General features: G+C 45.1%; 1 protein-coding gene across 10 annotated transcripts in view; it reads left to right on the top strand.

The window, feature by feature from the left end:
* LOC130859547 (cytochrome P450 27C1) overlaps positions 1-15,323 on the top strand; it is a 36,965-nt gene extending 21,642 nt beyond the window's left edge. For 7 of the 10 annotated variants that reach the window (XM_057747053.1, XM_057747052.1, XM_057747062.1 and 4 more), the window contains 2 exons: positions 4-82; positions 14,627-15,323. In XM_057747053.1, the coding sequence (XP_057603036.1) occupies positions 4-82; positions 14,627-14,799 (252 nt within the window). In that variant the 3' untranslated portion in view covers positions 14,800-15,323. Of the gene's footprint in view, positions 1-3; positions 879-14,264; positions 14,298-14,626 lie in introns of those variants that run through there. The other 3 variants (XM_057747051.1, XM_057747056.1, XM_057747058.1) reach the window with 2 other exon arrangements.
* Positions 15,324-16,043: the final 720 nt, after the last annotated feature.

The following is a 16,043-nucleotide window of genomic DNA, read 5'->3' as shown; positions in this document are numbered from 1 at the left end:
TAGTTGCTTCAGCGTTTTGAGATCAAAACATCTCCTTGGACTAAAACTGTTCATGCAAAAACCCATGGGCTTCTGATGCCAGGTGAGCCCATCCACGTGCGTTTTGTTAACAGAAAGTGAGCCTGGTGTTTTCACCCAGCCAGTGGGCCACACACACCAGGTGTTTGTGGGCCTCGGATGATGGCTGGGGAGAAAAGGATCCCTTCTCAGGGAAGTCTTGGTTATAAACTGGCCTCCGGGTTTCTGGGAGGCTTTGAAATCTTTATGCAAAGTAATGTGAGAAGATTGCTTTACTTTCGCATACCAGAGTTGCCTTTTGTTGTTGTTGTTGAAAAAACAGCTGTTGAGAAGCCAGTGGCACTGAATTCTTATGGCTGATATGGTGTCTTACCCTTGGACTCACTATTCACTTACTTGTAGTCTCCTCTGCATTTGGGCCAGGAAATGTTGGTGTACTTACAGATTCAGTGCTTGAATATACCTTCTCTAATACTGCATCTGGGACTGCATGTTAGGACACACTTTCAACTTCTTGTTTTTAATTTGAAGAGGAAACTTTAAGAAGATCTCTGTAGAAGAGACCTGTGGTTGCCAAGGGGGATGGGGTGGGTGAGGGAAGGATTGGGAGTTTGGGATTAGCTGTAGAGCACAGGGAACTATATTCAATATCCCGGGATAAACCATCATGGAAAAAAATATGAAAAAGAGTGTGTATATATGTATAACTGAATTACTTTGCTGTACAGCAGAAATGAACACAACATTGTAAATCAACTACAATAAAATACATTTTTTAAAAAAGGATGCCTCTGTGATATCATAATTATGGGAAGAAAGCACCCTAGGCGACACCAAGCCCCCGATTTATATTCCCGCAGCAGGGCTCAAAATTAAGAGGACCATGTTCTTATTTTCCTTTTGAAACTAGTGCTTTCTTTTTTTCTAGTTATTGCTCCTAAAGAAGCTGAATATTAGCTTTTTCGGTTTGAAAGAAATCAATAAGAAATAAAACTGGAGAAGTCAAGAATAATAAGGTTTTCTAACCAAATCTAAATCCTCAGCAGATGTATAAGACCTGAAAATCTGAGCATGTGAAATTTCCTTGCCTACATTAAGAAAAATGAGTTAAAAACACAGTGGAAAATAGTGTCACTGTAGAACACTTTTATTTCAAGGGAAAATAAATATGTAAATGGACATGCTATAGATAACATGGTATTTTTATCTTCATAGTTTTGTTTTAAATATCCAAACTGGAAATGTGACCCAGCTGTTGGTGTTGACATAAGGCTCTGACTGAACGCCTCGGGTGCCTGGGAGCCTTCCAACGTTCTGTTGCTGTTCATGCCACCTGTTGGTCGCTAATAAAAACCACAGTTTTATAACATTCTCTCTGTGCCTTCATGCTTGAGACCTCTTAGTCTCAATTCCATAATTCTCTTAACATAATCCTTACCCCCAAATCACTTGCCTACAAATATATACCGTAAGTCTTTCTTCCCCTCTTTAGTTGGTCATTCTGCAAAATAATCCTTAAATAAAATAGAAACAGTATCTATTTCACATACCATTTTGGAGTATAAAAAGCGTGATGACGGAATAACTTTAGTATGAGTGCTGCAAAAATATGTAGCGTTAAATATGAAATTATGTCATGAACTGACAAAATGTTGGATTCCTTTGAGACAGCAGTATATGTATTAAATTTTACAAACGAGATACAATTTTATTCTGTTTGAAATTTTAAAATATTGAGACTCACCAAGCAACTTGAGGTGACCTCTTATTCTACAAGGTGACCCTCTAGTGATGTGTGGCCTCGCTTAGGGATGGGCACAGCCAGGTGGGTCGCACCTGAGCCCACTGCTCCGTCTTCATAGACAGAAAGAGAGGCAGGCAGACCTTAGGAGCCTCCTGGTGTGACCAGCGGGACGTGCATGGTACCAGCTGTGAAGTGTTCTTGCCAAAGAAAGTGGAATCAGTTAAGTCTGTAGATTCACCAGTTTATAGGAAATACAGGGTATAGAGGAGCATGTTAAAATTCCATGTGGATGCAATAAGCAAAATCCGGCTCACAGCAAAGTCTACAGGACAAATAACTTTTTTTTTTTCTCCAACAAATAAGTGACAAGAAAAAAGAAAAAAAAGAAGGGGAAACGGTTATAGATTAAGAGGATTAAGGGATAGTTAGGGAAATTTGAACAATGTGTATTTGATGATATTGAGGAATTATTGTTGACGTTACATTAACAAGAGACATCTTATCTCTTGGAGGTATTCCTTAAAGATATAAACATGTAATGTTTATGGATGGATGTTATGATATCTTGGATTTGCTTTAAAATAACCCAGCTTGCTGTGGAGGGTGGGTAATGTGGGGGGTGGGGGTGGTGGAGGGCTGGGGCAGGAAAAGGTGACCCAAGATTGGCGCGATGTTGGTAAGTGTGGAACCTGGGTGATGGGTATGAGAAGGATTCATGCTGCCATTCTCTCTACTTTGTGTCTATGTGAACGTTCCCATAATAAAAAGTGTCTTCCAAAACCGAAGACTTGATTAATGACCTCATAGTTCATTTCTCTTTCATACTGTTTACAAGCCAGCAAAAAAGACTAAATTAGGTTCTTCAGGGAACTATACCTTCTCTCTCTCTTTCCTTTTTTTAAAAAAAAATTTTATTTATTTGGTTGTTCCGGGTCTTAGTTGTGGCAGGCAGCCTCCTTAGTTGTGGCATGCATGTGGGATCTAGTTCCCTGATGAGGGATCAAACCTGGGCCCCCAACATTGGGAGCAAAGAGTCTTAACCACTGTGCCACCAGGGGAGTCCTGTAACTTCTCTTTCAATAATTGTTAGAAACTATCGCTTTAACTACCTAAAGTACAATTGTTGTGCTCAGATTTGAGTGACCTGCCAGACATGGGTCAGCTAGCCCTTATAGCTGAGAAGACAAGGCAGTGGAGAAATCCAGGAGTACCGGTAAGGAAAGGGGAGCAGGGCCAGGTGCTGCCACCAAGTAGAGGTGAAATGGGTAAAACTGTTAGATAGCTAGTCAGACATGGGTCATCTCTCCCTCTCCCTCCTGGACACTGATAATCAGAGCACACCCAGAGATCCTCCCTCTTCTAGTCAAGGACCACCGATAAGTTCCCAGCCTTATCAGGACTAAGCAGGATAAAATGGCCAACACAGGTTAGTGCAGATGCACCAAGACCTAAAAAGTGACTCAAAGTAACCCAGGGTCCATTATACAGTATTTATAATAAATTAGCATTGCGGGTTTTGCACCACCCGCCCCTCTGCGTGTTTCACTTGCATGCTTACGGGTAAGCACCTGCGCAGTAAGAGAAAGGTCATATAACCTACACCTGTCAATCAACTTGTCAGTCAAATGACTCTCATAAACGCAACCCTACCCTCACTGCGGGGCTGCTTCTGGTTTCCAGGCAGCCAGCTCTCATCCTTTCTCCAGAGCGTACTTCTGCTTTGCTTAACAAAACTCGCTGTTTAAAACCGCTGTCTGTCTCTTGACTGAATTCTTTCCCTCGAGAGGACAGGGACCTAGGAATTGTCATTCCACCGGTAACAAAACCACTGGTTGTGAGACAGTACGGAGTGGTGGGGCCTGTGGAGTATGCTCCCTGCCCGAAGGTTCAAACCACGTTTCTGAAAATGTGTTGGTCAAACGGAAGAGGTCAGCATCTCGCGAGGTCTGAGAGGTGGCCAAGGCGCAGGTAGCAGGTACCCGGGGAGAATCTGGACCCCACCAGGCACAAGCCCAGCAGAATGCGCCTCTGCATCTCCCCCGAAGGCCAAGGAGCCCTGCCCACGGGAACGGTGGCGGCACGGGCAACAGACAGAGTTGGGGGAGCCGGGCCAGTCGCCAAACTGAAGGACGAGCTGAACAGCCAGGAACCAGGAAGGACTATCTAAGGCCGCGGAGGCAGAATCTCTGAGCAACCGGCGTCCCAGCTGTAGGGTCACCCTCCCCAGGGTGTTTGACTGGCTTGGCTTGTGACTAACAGGTACCCGGACCAAAGGAGGTGATGGAAGGGATGCCCATGTGGCAAAACCGGAGCTGCCAGCAGGCCAGCATCCCCGGCTGCTGGCTGGGCAGAGTTCGCAGGGTGAGGCTGAAAATGACCTACCCTCTCTCAGGGCTGTCCGTTTGAACCTGTGCTGTGGTCACTTCCAGCCTCAGATGAAATCTTGGGCAGTTTTCAATATGTTTTAAATCATTCCCAGAAAAGGATAAAAACCTCTGGGTACTTTTAGCCACCGTGACATTCTCAATTAGTCATGAAAACATCCAGTCCAGTGTAAATAAACATCTCAGAATGTCACAAAGCTAGGCCCTTCTGCTCTGCCAGTTCTGGGTGACCGGTGGAGGGGAGGAGAAGGGTTGGCTCCTTCTCCCTTTGCTGTCTTGACCCCATCCTCCTTCCAGGCCATGTGGCTTCTGAGTTTGGAGCTGGTCAGGAGGGAGGAGGGCAGGGCAGCTGCTTCTGTCTGAGGAAGGGACCCTGGCATCAGGCTCTCTGGCCTGGGTGGGTGTGCAGAGCTGACCCCCTCCTCCTCTGGGGTTTCCTGAATGAGAACCTCCAGCTGCAGTGTCTCTCCTGCAGGTGGCTTCATGACTGTCCCCTCAGCCCTGGGCATCTGGGGTCCACTTTCCCCTGCCTGGGTCCCATGGCCCCTCCCAGCTCTCCTCCTGGCCAGAACCTACCCACCCCTGCCTGTCTTCCTGGTGTCCCCACCCTGGTGGGTGCAGTTTCCTCCCCGTGTGTCCAGTCCTGCATGGGGACTCTTTCAGGCACCAGCTGGTCTCCGGTTCCTGGACCCTACAGACTCCAGGCGAGGGGGGTCAGGATCCCTCTGAGTGGCTCTGGAAGCTCCCTTCAGTCGTCTGGGGGTGGGGAGTAGCCCACAGGCTGGGGTCGGGGAGGGACATGTGGGGTCCCTGCCACCCACTGCTCTGTTCACAGCCGTCGCAGACTTAACTGAGAAGAGACAGTCTGGGGGGAAGGTCCTGGTCCCTCGGTCACTGCTCCTGTCCACGGAGCTGGGATCTGGCTTTGAGCTGACACTGGGGACAAGACTCCGCCATGTGGAGGTCTGCACCTGGGTTTTCTGGCTCTTTCAGACCAGAAGTTGCGCTGGTGTAGAATGGACCCTGAACTCTGCCTGGAGTGGAGTGGGGTTGGGGTGGGGGGCAGTTCCTAAGTGGCTTAGAGCCCCATATCTTCCAGTTCTGCAAGCTTTTTATTTAAAGTGCTAATTTAATTGTACTGGGATCTGCATGCTGTGGAGACGTGCTCTGTGGCCTCATGCAGGGTTAATTTATGAAAATGTTCCACAGTGTCTGCTGGGGGCAGGGCTGCACATCTCGTTTACTACGCCAGGCTTGCTATTGTGCTGTTGAAAACATCTGTATACTTCCTAATGTCTGACTGTGCATCAATGAGAATCATATATATTTTTTTATTATTATTTATTTGGCTGTGCCAGGTCTTAGTTGCAGCACATGGGATCTTCAGTGAGGCATAAGGGCTCTTTAGTTGCAGCCTGTGGACTCTTAGTTGCGGCATGCGTGTGGGATCTAGTTCCCTGACCAGGGATCGAACCCGGGCCCCCTGCACTGGGAGTGCAGGGTCTTAATCACTGGACCACCAGGGAAGTCCCGAGAGTGGTGTATTAATAATTTCCACTCTAATCGTGGAGTTGTCAGTTTTTGCTTAATACAGTGTGAGTTCATTTTATTTGGTGCATCTGAGTATTGTTTATCTTGCGTGAACTGTTCTGTTTATCATGGTGTAGTAACTCTCTTGATCCCTCCAGGTACTTTGGCCTTAAAGTCTATTTTTAGCTGACAGTGATTTAGCCTTTCCAACTTTATTATAATATTTGCCTGGCATTTCTGTTCTCCTATTAGTTCTCTTCTCTCCCCAGTCTTTTACTTTTAATCATATTGTCTTCTTTTGTTTTAGATGTGTCTCTTGTAAACAGAATGTAGCTGGATTTTTTAAAAATCCTACTTGGTGATCTCTTTCATTTAACTCCTTTTTTAAAAAAATATTTTATTGAAGTATAGTTGATTTACAATGCTGTGTTAAGTTTTCTACTGTACAGCAAAGTGATTCAGTTACACACATATATATATATATATTCTTTTTCATATTCTTTTCCATTATGGTTTATCACAGGATATTGAATATAGTTCCCTGTGCTCTACAGTAGGACCTTATTGTTTATCCATTCTATATGTAACAGTTTGCATCTGCTGGTCCCAAATCCCAATCCAGCCCTACCCTACCCGCCTGTCATTTAACTCTTAACCTTTGTTGTGGTCACGGATACATTTGGATTTATTTTTACCATTTTATTTTATGCTTTCTATTTATCTCCTCCTCCTCTTTGACTCTCCTTTCCTGACTTCTTTTTGACTTGATCGAGTTGTCTTTCCTTTTCCCGTCCCTACTGACTTGGAAATGATGCATTCTATTTCTACTCTTTAATGATTACCCCTAAAATTTCAACACACATGCGTAACAAAGTCTAAAATGACTCTGTATCTGCCTCTTCTTGAAGTGCAAGGACTTTGCGGGGTTTAACCCTGGCCACCCTCTTCTGTCTTGTGCGTTTTTGTCATCCAGTATTTTAGTTTCACCTTTCCTGTCTTCTGTATTACTCATTATTGTAATTATGGTTTCATATAGTAAATACTAATTTATTTCCTGCATCTCAGATCTTCCTTCCAGTTTTAATTTCTGTCTTCCTGAAGTACATCACTTAGAAGTTCTAGCAATAAAAATCTGTTGGTGGTAAACTCAATTTTTGCCTAGAAATGTCTTTATTTCGTGCTAATTTTTTGTCATGTTTTCAAATTTTTTTTTAATTAATTAATTTATTTATTTTATTGGCTGTGTTGGGTCTTCGTTGCTGCACATGGGCTTTCTCTAGTTGCGGTGAGCGGGGGCTACTCTTCGCTGTGGTGCACAGGCTTCTCATTGTGGTGGCCTCTCTTGTTGCAGAGCACGGGCTCTAGGCGTGTGGACTTCAGTAGTTGCGGCACATGGGCTCAGTAATTGTGGCTCACAGGCTCTAGAGCTCAGGCTCAGTAGTTGTGGCGCACAGGTTTTGTTGCTCCGCGGCATGTGGTATCTTCCCGGGGCAGGGATTGAACCCGTGTCCCCTGCATTGGCAGGCAGATTCTTACCCACTGCGCCTCCTAGGAAGTCCATGTTTTCAAATTTTATATAAATAGAGCACACTGTATCACTCAACAACCTGCTTTTTTTCCCCTCTCAACATTATTTTAAGTGAGCTATTCATGTTGTTACACGTAGCTATGTTTCTTTCATTTTAACTCTTTTGTAGTATTTCATTATATTAATACAGCACAATTTATCTATCTGTTCTCTTGGAAGAAGACTTTCAAGAGAATTTATTTTATAAATTTATTTTATAATCACATAAATTATAATTATATTTATTTTATAACAGAAAATATTTATTTTATAATAGAAAAGAATTCTATTTATTTTATGATATATTTTATGGTAACTATTATTATTGTACCTTTATTGTGAAAAATTTCAAACAATCACCATCAATAGAATAATGAACCCTGATATATCCAACCTCAATAATGGTCAACTCATAATCAATCTGGTTTTATGTATATCTCCACTCACTAGATTATTTTGAAGCAAACCCTACACATAGTATCATTACATCTGTTAATAAACCATAAGGATTATTAAAAAACCCCATAACACCAATACTAGCACCTAAAAATTTAACAGTGATTCATTATTATCATTAAACATCCAGTCTGTGTTCAGACTTCCAGTTGTTTCATGTCTATAATTTTAAAAATAGTTTGAATCAATTCAAATGAGGCCCAATCACTGGTTTGTCTCTAAAGTGTCTTTTAGGGTTCTCTTTTTCTGCCAATTTTTCTTTCTTTTTCAAGATTTCCTTGCAATTTCCTTGTTGAAGAAACCAAGGTGTTTGTCCTGTGTAAATCCCCACAACCTGAGGGTTCCTGATCTCACCCTGTGGTCTCACTTAGCATGTTCTTCTATCCCCTGTTTGTCCTGTACATTTGTAGCCAGAGCGAGAGGTCACCTCATCCTTGACTCATTTAGTTGAGTATAAATCTCTCTGCTAATGGTTATTTTTTCTCAGCATTTTGAAGATATTATTCTGTTGTCTTTAGGCTTTGGTTATTGCTATTGAGAGGTCTGAGGTCAGTCTACCCATACTTTGTAGCATTTTATCTCTTCTCTCTGTCTGTCCTTGTCCTTAGAGTTCTCCAATTTCATTATTCTTTATTTCTCTTATTTACAGCTCATTATACTCCCTAAATTGGAAGAGTCATGTCCTTCATCAATTATGGAAAACTCTCAGTCATTATCCTTTTGAAAAAATGTTCTTTCTCCTCTTCTTTCCATACACTCCTTCAGGAACTTCGATTAAACAGAAGTTGGACCTCTCATTCTGCCTTCCATGTCTCTTACCTTTTCTTACAGAATTTCCATCTCTGTCTCTCCTGAGTGGCACTCTTGGGAATTCCTTCAGACTTATTTTCCAGGTCACTGCCCTCTTCAGCTGACTTGTCCATTGAGTTTTCCATTTCAGTAACCATTGGTTTCCATCCAATAAACATATGTTTCATTTTTAAGCATGCCCAGTAACATATTTTAATAGCATCTTGCTCCTTTATCATGCTCTGATTCTTTCCCTTATCCTTTGATGATCTTGAATGTAATTACTTTACAACATGTATCTGCCTGTTCTGTCGTCCGCAGTTCTTGGGAGTCTGGTTCAGTGGTGCACTGTCTCTGTTGGCTTTTGCTCACAGTGGCTTGTTCCTCACCTGCTCTGTGGGTATGGACTTCATGTCCCCATGGGTGGGGCTTCAGCTGTAGAACACGTGCAGCCCAGACTGAGGGTGGGTTGCTCCAAAGGAGCTTTTCAGTTGCTCTTGCCAGATACCCCAGGGGTGTTCACAGCACAGAGCTGCTGTTTCCTTGTTTCTCAGCAGCAGCTTCCTGGACAGTCAGTGCATGAGGGCGGGCCTGTGCCTGTGTACACCCATGGGCACATTTTAAGACAACTTGAGACAAATTCTTTTGTAGCCCGCCCCCCCCCCCCCCCCGTTTTCTGCCACTGGACACTTTTTTGTGTATTCTCTGAAAGCAAAAACTTTAAGGCTCCTGGCTTCTTTCGTTGGCGGGGTTGGGGGGCCCCAGTTCTAACCCCCCATTTGCTGTGCTCCGGTTGTCTCTTGTCTGCACGGTCACTGAAATGCAAGCCCTTTGGAAACTGCTACCTTGCCCCATCCAAGGCAGCCGAAGTATTAGCCCCACTTATTATTATTATTGTTATTATTATTATAATTATTTGGACTTTGGTTTTCTTTCTGTGGGAGGTAGAATAATGCCCCCCACCCCAAAGATGTCTGCATCTTAATCGCCAGAGCCTGAGAATATGCTAGAGAACATGGCAAAGGGGGAGTTGAAGGTGCTGATTATCTGGGTGGGCCTGATGGAAGGAGTCACAGGATCTGTATAAGTGGGGGAGGGAGGCAGAAGAGGGTCAGAGGGAGATGTGACTACAGAAAAATGGTCAGAAGGAGGCAGCACTGCTGGCCGTGAAGATGAGGATGGGCCACGAGCCAAGGACCACAGGGGGCCTCCAGAAGCTGGAAAAGCTACACAAGTGGATTCTCCCCTAGAATGCAGCCCAGTGAGACCAGTGTTGGACTTCTTACCCTTAAAACTATATGTAAATCTTATGTTGTCTTCAGCCACTAAGTTTGTGGTCATTTGCTATGACAGTGATAGAAAATGAACACACACTCCAAAATGTTTGGCTCTTAGTCTTTTTACTTTTCTGTGGACTCATTCATGTATTTAGAAGGACATTTATGATATTTCTCGAAGCATTTCTGGCTATTTCATAGTGGGGGATTTTCACTCTGCAGTCTACCACCTTGCTGCAAGTAGAAGGCCCTGCCTTGGGACTCCCCTGGCAGTCCAATGGTTTAAGACTCCACGCTAACCATGCAGGGGGCGACGGTTCTGATCCCTGGTTGGGGAACTGAGATCCCACGTACCGTGCAGCACAGCCAAAAAAAGAAATAAATAAATAAATAAAAAAGAAGCCCCTGCCTTCACTATTGAAAGAGTCATGTATCTTTATTCCCAGGCCTGTTTTGTTTGGGTCTCTGCTCTTGTATTCTCAATCCTCAAATGTGTCCTGTCACTGGAGAATAAGGACAGGAGGAGGACAGGAGCTCACTCTCCTGTGTGGGGCGCCTTTTGGAACAGACACAGATATGGGCAGAAAGGCCGTGAACTAGAATGATCTTGACGGGTCCCAAGGTTGGTGTCACACATGACAGTTAAAGGCCCGTCCCTGTTAAAGGGATGACTATGGAAGGGCAGGAAGACTGCAGTCACTGCCTGATGCTTTGTGTTATGTCAAGGCTCTAATTTAGCTCTTGCGTAGTAGGGACATTCTCTAGAACTCTCTGGTTTGTTTCACCCTTGGACTCTGCAGAGGAGCCGGGTCTGGTTTGGCCATCAGGTGGGTGCGAATGTGGAGCCCAGGTCTCCACAGGGAGAGGGAGCGAGCGCTGGTCTTCAGCGCAGGTCATTCTGTGAGGAGAGTAAAAGCGCAAGTGTTCCTGGTACCCAGCATGGGTTTCAAAATGTCAGGCATGTGGTAGGTGGTTCTGTTAATATTATCACACACGGATTCTAAATTATAGCCTCAGTGAAAACCTAGGATGACAGCCTTGTTTGCAGCACACTCTCCTCCCCCCTCCGCCCTGTTCCCCAGAGCCTGAGTGGGACCAGAGAGGGAGCCCCTGTTGGGACGTGTTGTCAAGACAGCCCCCAGGGACCTCCCAGCGTTTTGAAACTGCCTTCTGTGTGAAAGTAGGGACAGAAGATTTTTCATTTAAAACTATATTTTTAAAAAGGAAACAAAATAGCGTTTCGGCTTTTGGTAGAGATGGAGAGAAGTAACACCCTCCTCCAGGGTGTGAAAGCAATTTCCATCAATAGATGATTCTCAAGGAGCATCACCGGGGGCCCCTGAGCAAAGAGCTCTGCCTCAGAGAGGGAGGCCACAGGGAGGGAGGCCATGGGGAGCGCCGTGAGGGTGACCGACCTCGGGGAGCAAGTGGCATCCTCTCAGCCCTAGAGTTCGAATCCACTCTCACCTGTATCCTGAACATCGCTGCCAGACGGGCGTCCCCCAGCCCTGCTGCCATCCTCGCCCTGCCCAAAGTCCCTAGGGTGGGAAGTAAGACTGCTGAGATGCCTCCCAGCTTTTCTTTTCCTTTCTTTTCTTTTATGTTTTTGACCGCAGCTTGAGGGATCTTTGTTCCCCAACCAGGGACTGAATGTGGGCCCTCAGCAGTGAGAGTGCGGAGTCCTAACCACTGGACCTCCAGGGCATTCCCCACCTCCCAGCTTTGATGCAGACACATGGGGCTTGGGTCTGTCCAGACCTTAGTGCTGTCTAGCTCTTGACCTTGGGAAGCACTCAAGGACCTCGAGGTCTTTGCATAAACACAGGGGTAGGAATCGCTACTTTGCTTGGTAAGGATTCCATAAAATTATGTCCACAAAGCATCTGGAGCATAGCTGGACTCATGAAGGGCTCGCTGTGCATGGTTTTCCGCACACCGCTTAATGGAGAGGCCTCACACAATCACTGCTTGACACGATTTGCAGCTGATTCCACATGAGGGTGGGGAAACCGTCTGAGTTCTGAGTCCGGGTTCAGTGTGGTGGCAGAGGACAGGAACTGTGTGTGCCATTAAGGTGTGTCCTGGGGGACGGAGCCCTTACAAAGTCATGGTCCAAATGGGAAGTGAGGTCCAGGCGGTGTTGGAAACCACTCAGGCTGGGTGTCGGGCAGCTGCCCAGCTTGGTCCTGGCTGCCCTGCTGACAAGCTGCAGGCCTTTGTGAACTTTGTGGAGTGACTGGACCTCCCCAGCTGGTAGAACACTGACCTCGGGGGGCTGATCTTGGCTGCTGTCTCATCCAAGGGAAGAAGGTTATAAACCTTTGTGTTATCACAGCTCCTTGGGTCTGCCTTTGATGGGCAGCTCCTGTGAGGCAGCATCTCAGTCCTGCACCCTTCTCCGTTTGTGGTCCTGATGCTGCTCATGGCCGGTCACCTGTCGGGCATGTGTCCGCTGGGGCTGCAGCCAGCTCAGCCCTGGCTCCCTCCTGGTCCTGCGCTGAAGCTAGCTCACACCACCCGGCTCACAGGAGCTGATCGTATGTTCTAAGCTAACTTTGAAATCAGTCACAACAGGAGTATTTACACAACAGAAACCAGGAAATGGTACCGCAATGGCTTCTGATGCCAACTCCTTGGATTTGGGCCACACTTCAAGGGTTGAAGGTGCCGTCTGCACAAGACGGCTCTCACTTCAGCACCAGATGCAAGTTCTAGGGTCCCCTGGCCAGCCTCCCTTCTGATCAGCTGTCTACAAAGCAGAGGTTCTCACCACCCCCTCAGCTTTTTTTTTTAAAGGAAATTTTTTTTTCTTTCAAAGGGGGTAACTACATCTTTTTTTTTTTTTTATAAAGTATACTTTATTTTTTAAATTTTATTTTATTTTTTATTTTCTTGGCTGCGTTGGGTCTTCGTTGCTGCACACAGGCTTTCTCTAGTTCTGGCGAGCAGGGTCTACTCTTTGTTGCAGTGCACGGGCTTTTCATTGCAGAGGTTTATCTTGCGGCAGAGCACGGGCCCCAGGGTGTGCGAGCTTCAGCAGTTGCAGCTTGTGGGCTCAGTTGTTGTGGCACACGGGCTTCATTGCTCTGTGGCATGTGGGATCTTCGCGGATGAGGGATTGAACCTGTGTCCCCTGCATTGGCAGGTGGATTCTTAACCACGGTGCCAGCAGGGAAGTCCCAACCCCCTCAGGTTTGATGGTTTGCTAGAACTACTCACAGAAGCCAGGAAAATGCTATACTTAGGGTTACAGTTTTATCATGACACAGGGGCACAAATCAGCACAAAGGGAGCGCTGCATTAGAGTGTCCACCGCAGGGACACTGGTCCCTGTGTGATGATGCGCAGAGTAGTATTGGCCAGGGAAGCTCCTCTGAGCTTTGGTGTCAGACGTTTCATTGGGGTTTCATTAAGTAGGCAAGAATGATTGCATCGTTGCCCATGTGACTCCATCTCCATGCCCCCTCCCCTACGCCCCTGCCCCCCATTGCTTGGGGTCCCAACTCTGTAATCACATGGTTGGTTTTTCTTTTCTTTTCTGTTTTTTTTTGGCTGCATTGGGTCTTCGTTGCTGTGTGAGCTTTATCTAGTTGTGGCGAGCGAGGGCTACTCTTTGTTTTGGGGCTCAGGCTTCTCAGTGCAGTGGCTTCTCTTGTCTCGGAGCACGGGTTCTAGGCTTGCAGGCTTCAGTAGTTGCAGCATGCGAGTTCAGTAGTTGTGGTGCACAGGCTTAGTTGCTCCGAGGCATGTGGGATCTTCCCGGACCAGGGCTGAAACCAGTGTCCCCTCTATTGGCGGGCGGATTTTTTTTTTTTTCCCAAGAACTTTTATTGAGATACAATTGACATACAATAAACTGCATATATTTGGAGTGTACAATTTGATATTTTTTTTCTTATTAGTAATGTATATATGGCAATCCCAATCTCCCAATTCATTCCACCCCAATTCCCCCTACTTTCCCCCCTTGGTGTCCATACTTTTGTTCTCTGCATCTGTGTCTCTATTTCTGCCTTGCAAAACGGTTGATCTGTGCCATTTTTCTATATTCTGCATATATGTGTTAATCTATGATATTTGTTTTTCTCTTTCTGACTCACTTCACTCTGTATGACAGTCTCTAGGTCCATCCATGTCTCTGCAAATGTCCCAATTTCGTTCCTTTTTACAGTTGAGTAATATTCCATTGTATATATGTATCACATCTTCTTTATCCATTCATCTGTTGATGGAAATTTAGGTTGGCAGGCAGATTCTTAACCACTGCGCCACCAGGGAAGCCCCACATGGTTGGTTTCTCTGAGTCCCTTTGTTAGCATAAACCATCAGCTGTGGTCCAGGGATCCATCACGGATAACGCTGGGGAATTCCAGGGGTTTCTAAACCCTGCTGCCTTCAGGAACTAGGGACGAAGGCCTGTCGCATCCTCTGTACTCAATCCCAAGTCAGCGCCCACCCCCCATGGCACCCTTTCATGGCGTCCCACTCCTGTTTCCTAGAGTGAGCACTGGACAGGCCAGACTCATCTTCTCCCTCCAGGCGAGGTCACAGGTTGGTAGCAAGTCTCTGGTAAGGGGTCAGCAGTCCAACCAGGGGGGTGGGGTGGGATGGGTCACAGGATGTGAACCACGACCCCCTAATCTTCATCTTTAGCTGCAGCTATGTACAGGCCTTCACTGGGGCTCCCGGATCTGTGGGTACCACGAATTGTGGGTCTGCTGTGTCAGCGAAGTGATGTCAGATAAGGGACCAGGTGGGGAGGTTTTCATGTTGGCTCCATTAAGCCCCTGACATCACCCTTGCCTTCCAGGGAGGCTGATCTTGTCTCTTCCTTTTGTAAAATTCTTCCCGATGTTCTTAGGCTCATGCACAGTGGCACACAGCCTGGCCCGTGAGGTCTCCTCTCCTCCTGTGACTCCGTGTGCTGAACCTGAGGCCAAAGAGCCTGGATCCAGTGTATTTTCAGAAATCAAGACATTGATCAACGTTCGTCTCAAAAGCCATAACTATGATGAAGTACCTACTGTGTGCTAGCTCCTGAGTAGGGAGAGGTGCATAAAGCTTTAGAATAGTGCTGTCTGGTAGAAAGAAAATGGGAACCATGTATACAGTTTAAAATTTTCTAGCCACCACACTAAAAAAGTGAAAAGAAACAAGCCAAATGAATTTAAATAATATATGTTATTTAACTCAATATATCCAAACTATTATCATTTCAACATGTAACCAATATAAAAATTATTAATGAGATATTTTACATATTTTCAAAATGTTCAAAATCTGGTGGCTATTTTACAGCACATGTCAATGTAGACCAACCCCGATTCAAGGGCTCAGTAACCTCCTGAAGCCTGTGGCTGCGTATTGGACAGCACAGCTACACATTTATTATATGTATAGTTTACATATTTTAAAAATATATATAGTACATATTTAGTTCTTTGCTTATACTCAGTATTTTGTAATAACCTATAAGGGAAAAGAATCTGAAAAGGAATATATGTATATGTATAACTGAATCAATTTACTGTAAACCTTAAATTAACACAACATTGTAAATCAACTATACTTCAATTAAAAAATAAAATTATATATATCACAGATTTATTTCTTTACTATAATACATGTATATACGAGGTAAGTCAGAAATTATCTGCATTCCGGTTATATTAAAACTTCTGTTGGCCGCACTGTCTTATCGGTGCTTTGCATTCAAGGCTACTGTCTCCCCAGTCACTGCTGTGCAGGTGTGAACGTGTTACATCAGTTCATTTCTAACTGCGGTGTGAGCAAAAATGGATGCCCCACTTGTGATTTGCACTAAAGAAGAGTACCATGCAGTGATTCATTTTTTGTGGTCTGAGGATATACCTGGTGCCATTATTTATCGAAGACTTCGTGCGCAGTATGGAGAACGTGTTTTGTCTCAAAGAAGTGTGTATGAATGCCTAGAGAAGTTCAAGGAAGGTCGCCCAAGTGTTAGCCATCAAGAAGGAGCCGGATTCACTTCTGATAAGTGAAGACAGCAGTACATTTGTGGCTCGCAGCTCAGCCTAAAACATTGTTTAATGAGGGAATACAAAAGCTTGTTGACAAATGGACAAAGTGTATTGAAATGCAAGGAAATTATGTTGAAAAATGATGTATCTGACTTTTCTAAAACTTAATTAAAATAAATTCTGCAGCCAGAGTGCAGATAATTTTTGACTCACCCTCGCATGTATATCAATATTTTCTTCTCTGGAGGAAAGACACTGGGGAGAACCATCTTCAGGAGG

This window comes from Hippopotamus amphibius, chromosome 8 (genome assembly GCF_030028045.1).
Source record: "Hippopotamus amphibius kiboko isolate mHipAmp2 chromosome 8, mHipAmp2.hap2, whole genome shotgun sequence".
In the NCBI taxonomy this organism is placed as follows: Eukaryota; Metazoa; Chordata; class Mammalia; order Artiodactyla; family Hippopotamidae; genus Hippopotamus; species Hippopotamus amphibius.
Note: the sequence above shows the minus strand (reverse complement) of the source record. Positions and strands in the feature narration are given on the sequence as shown.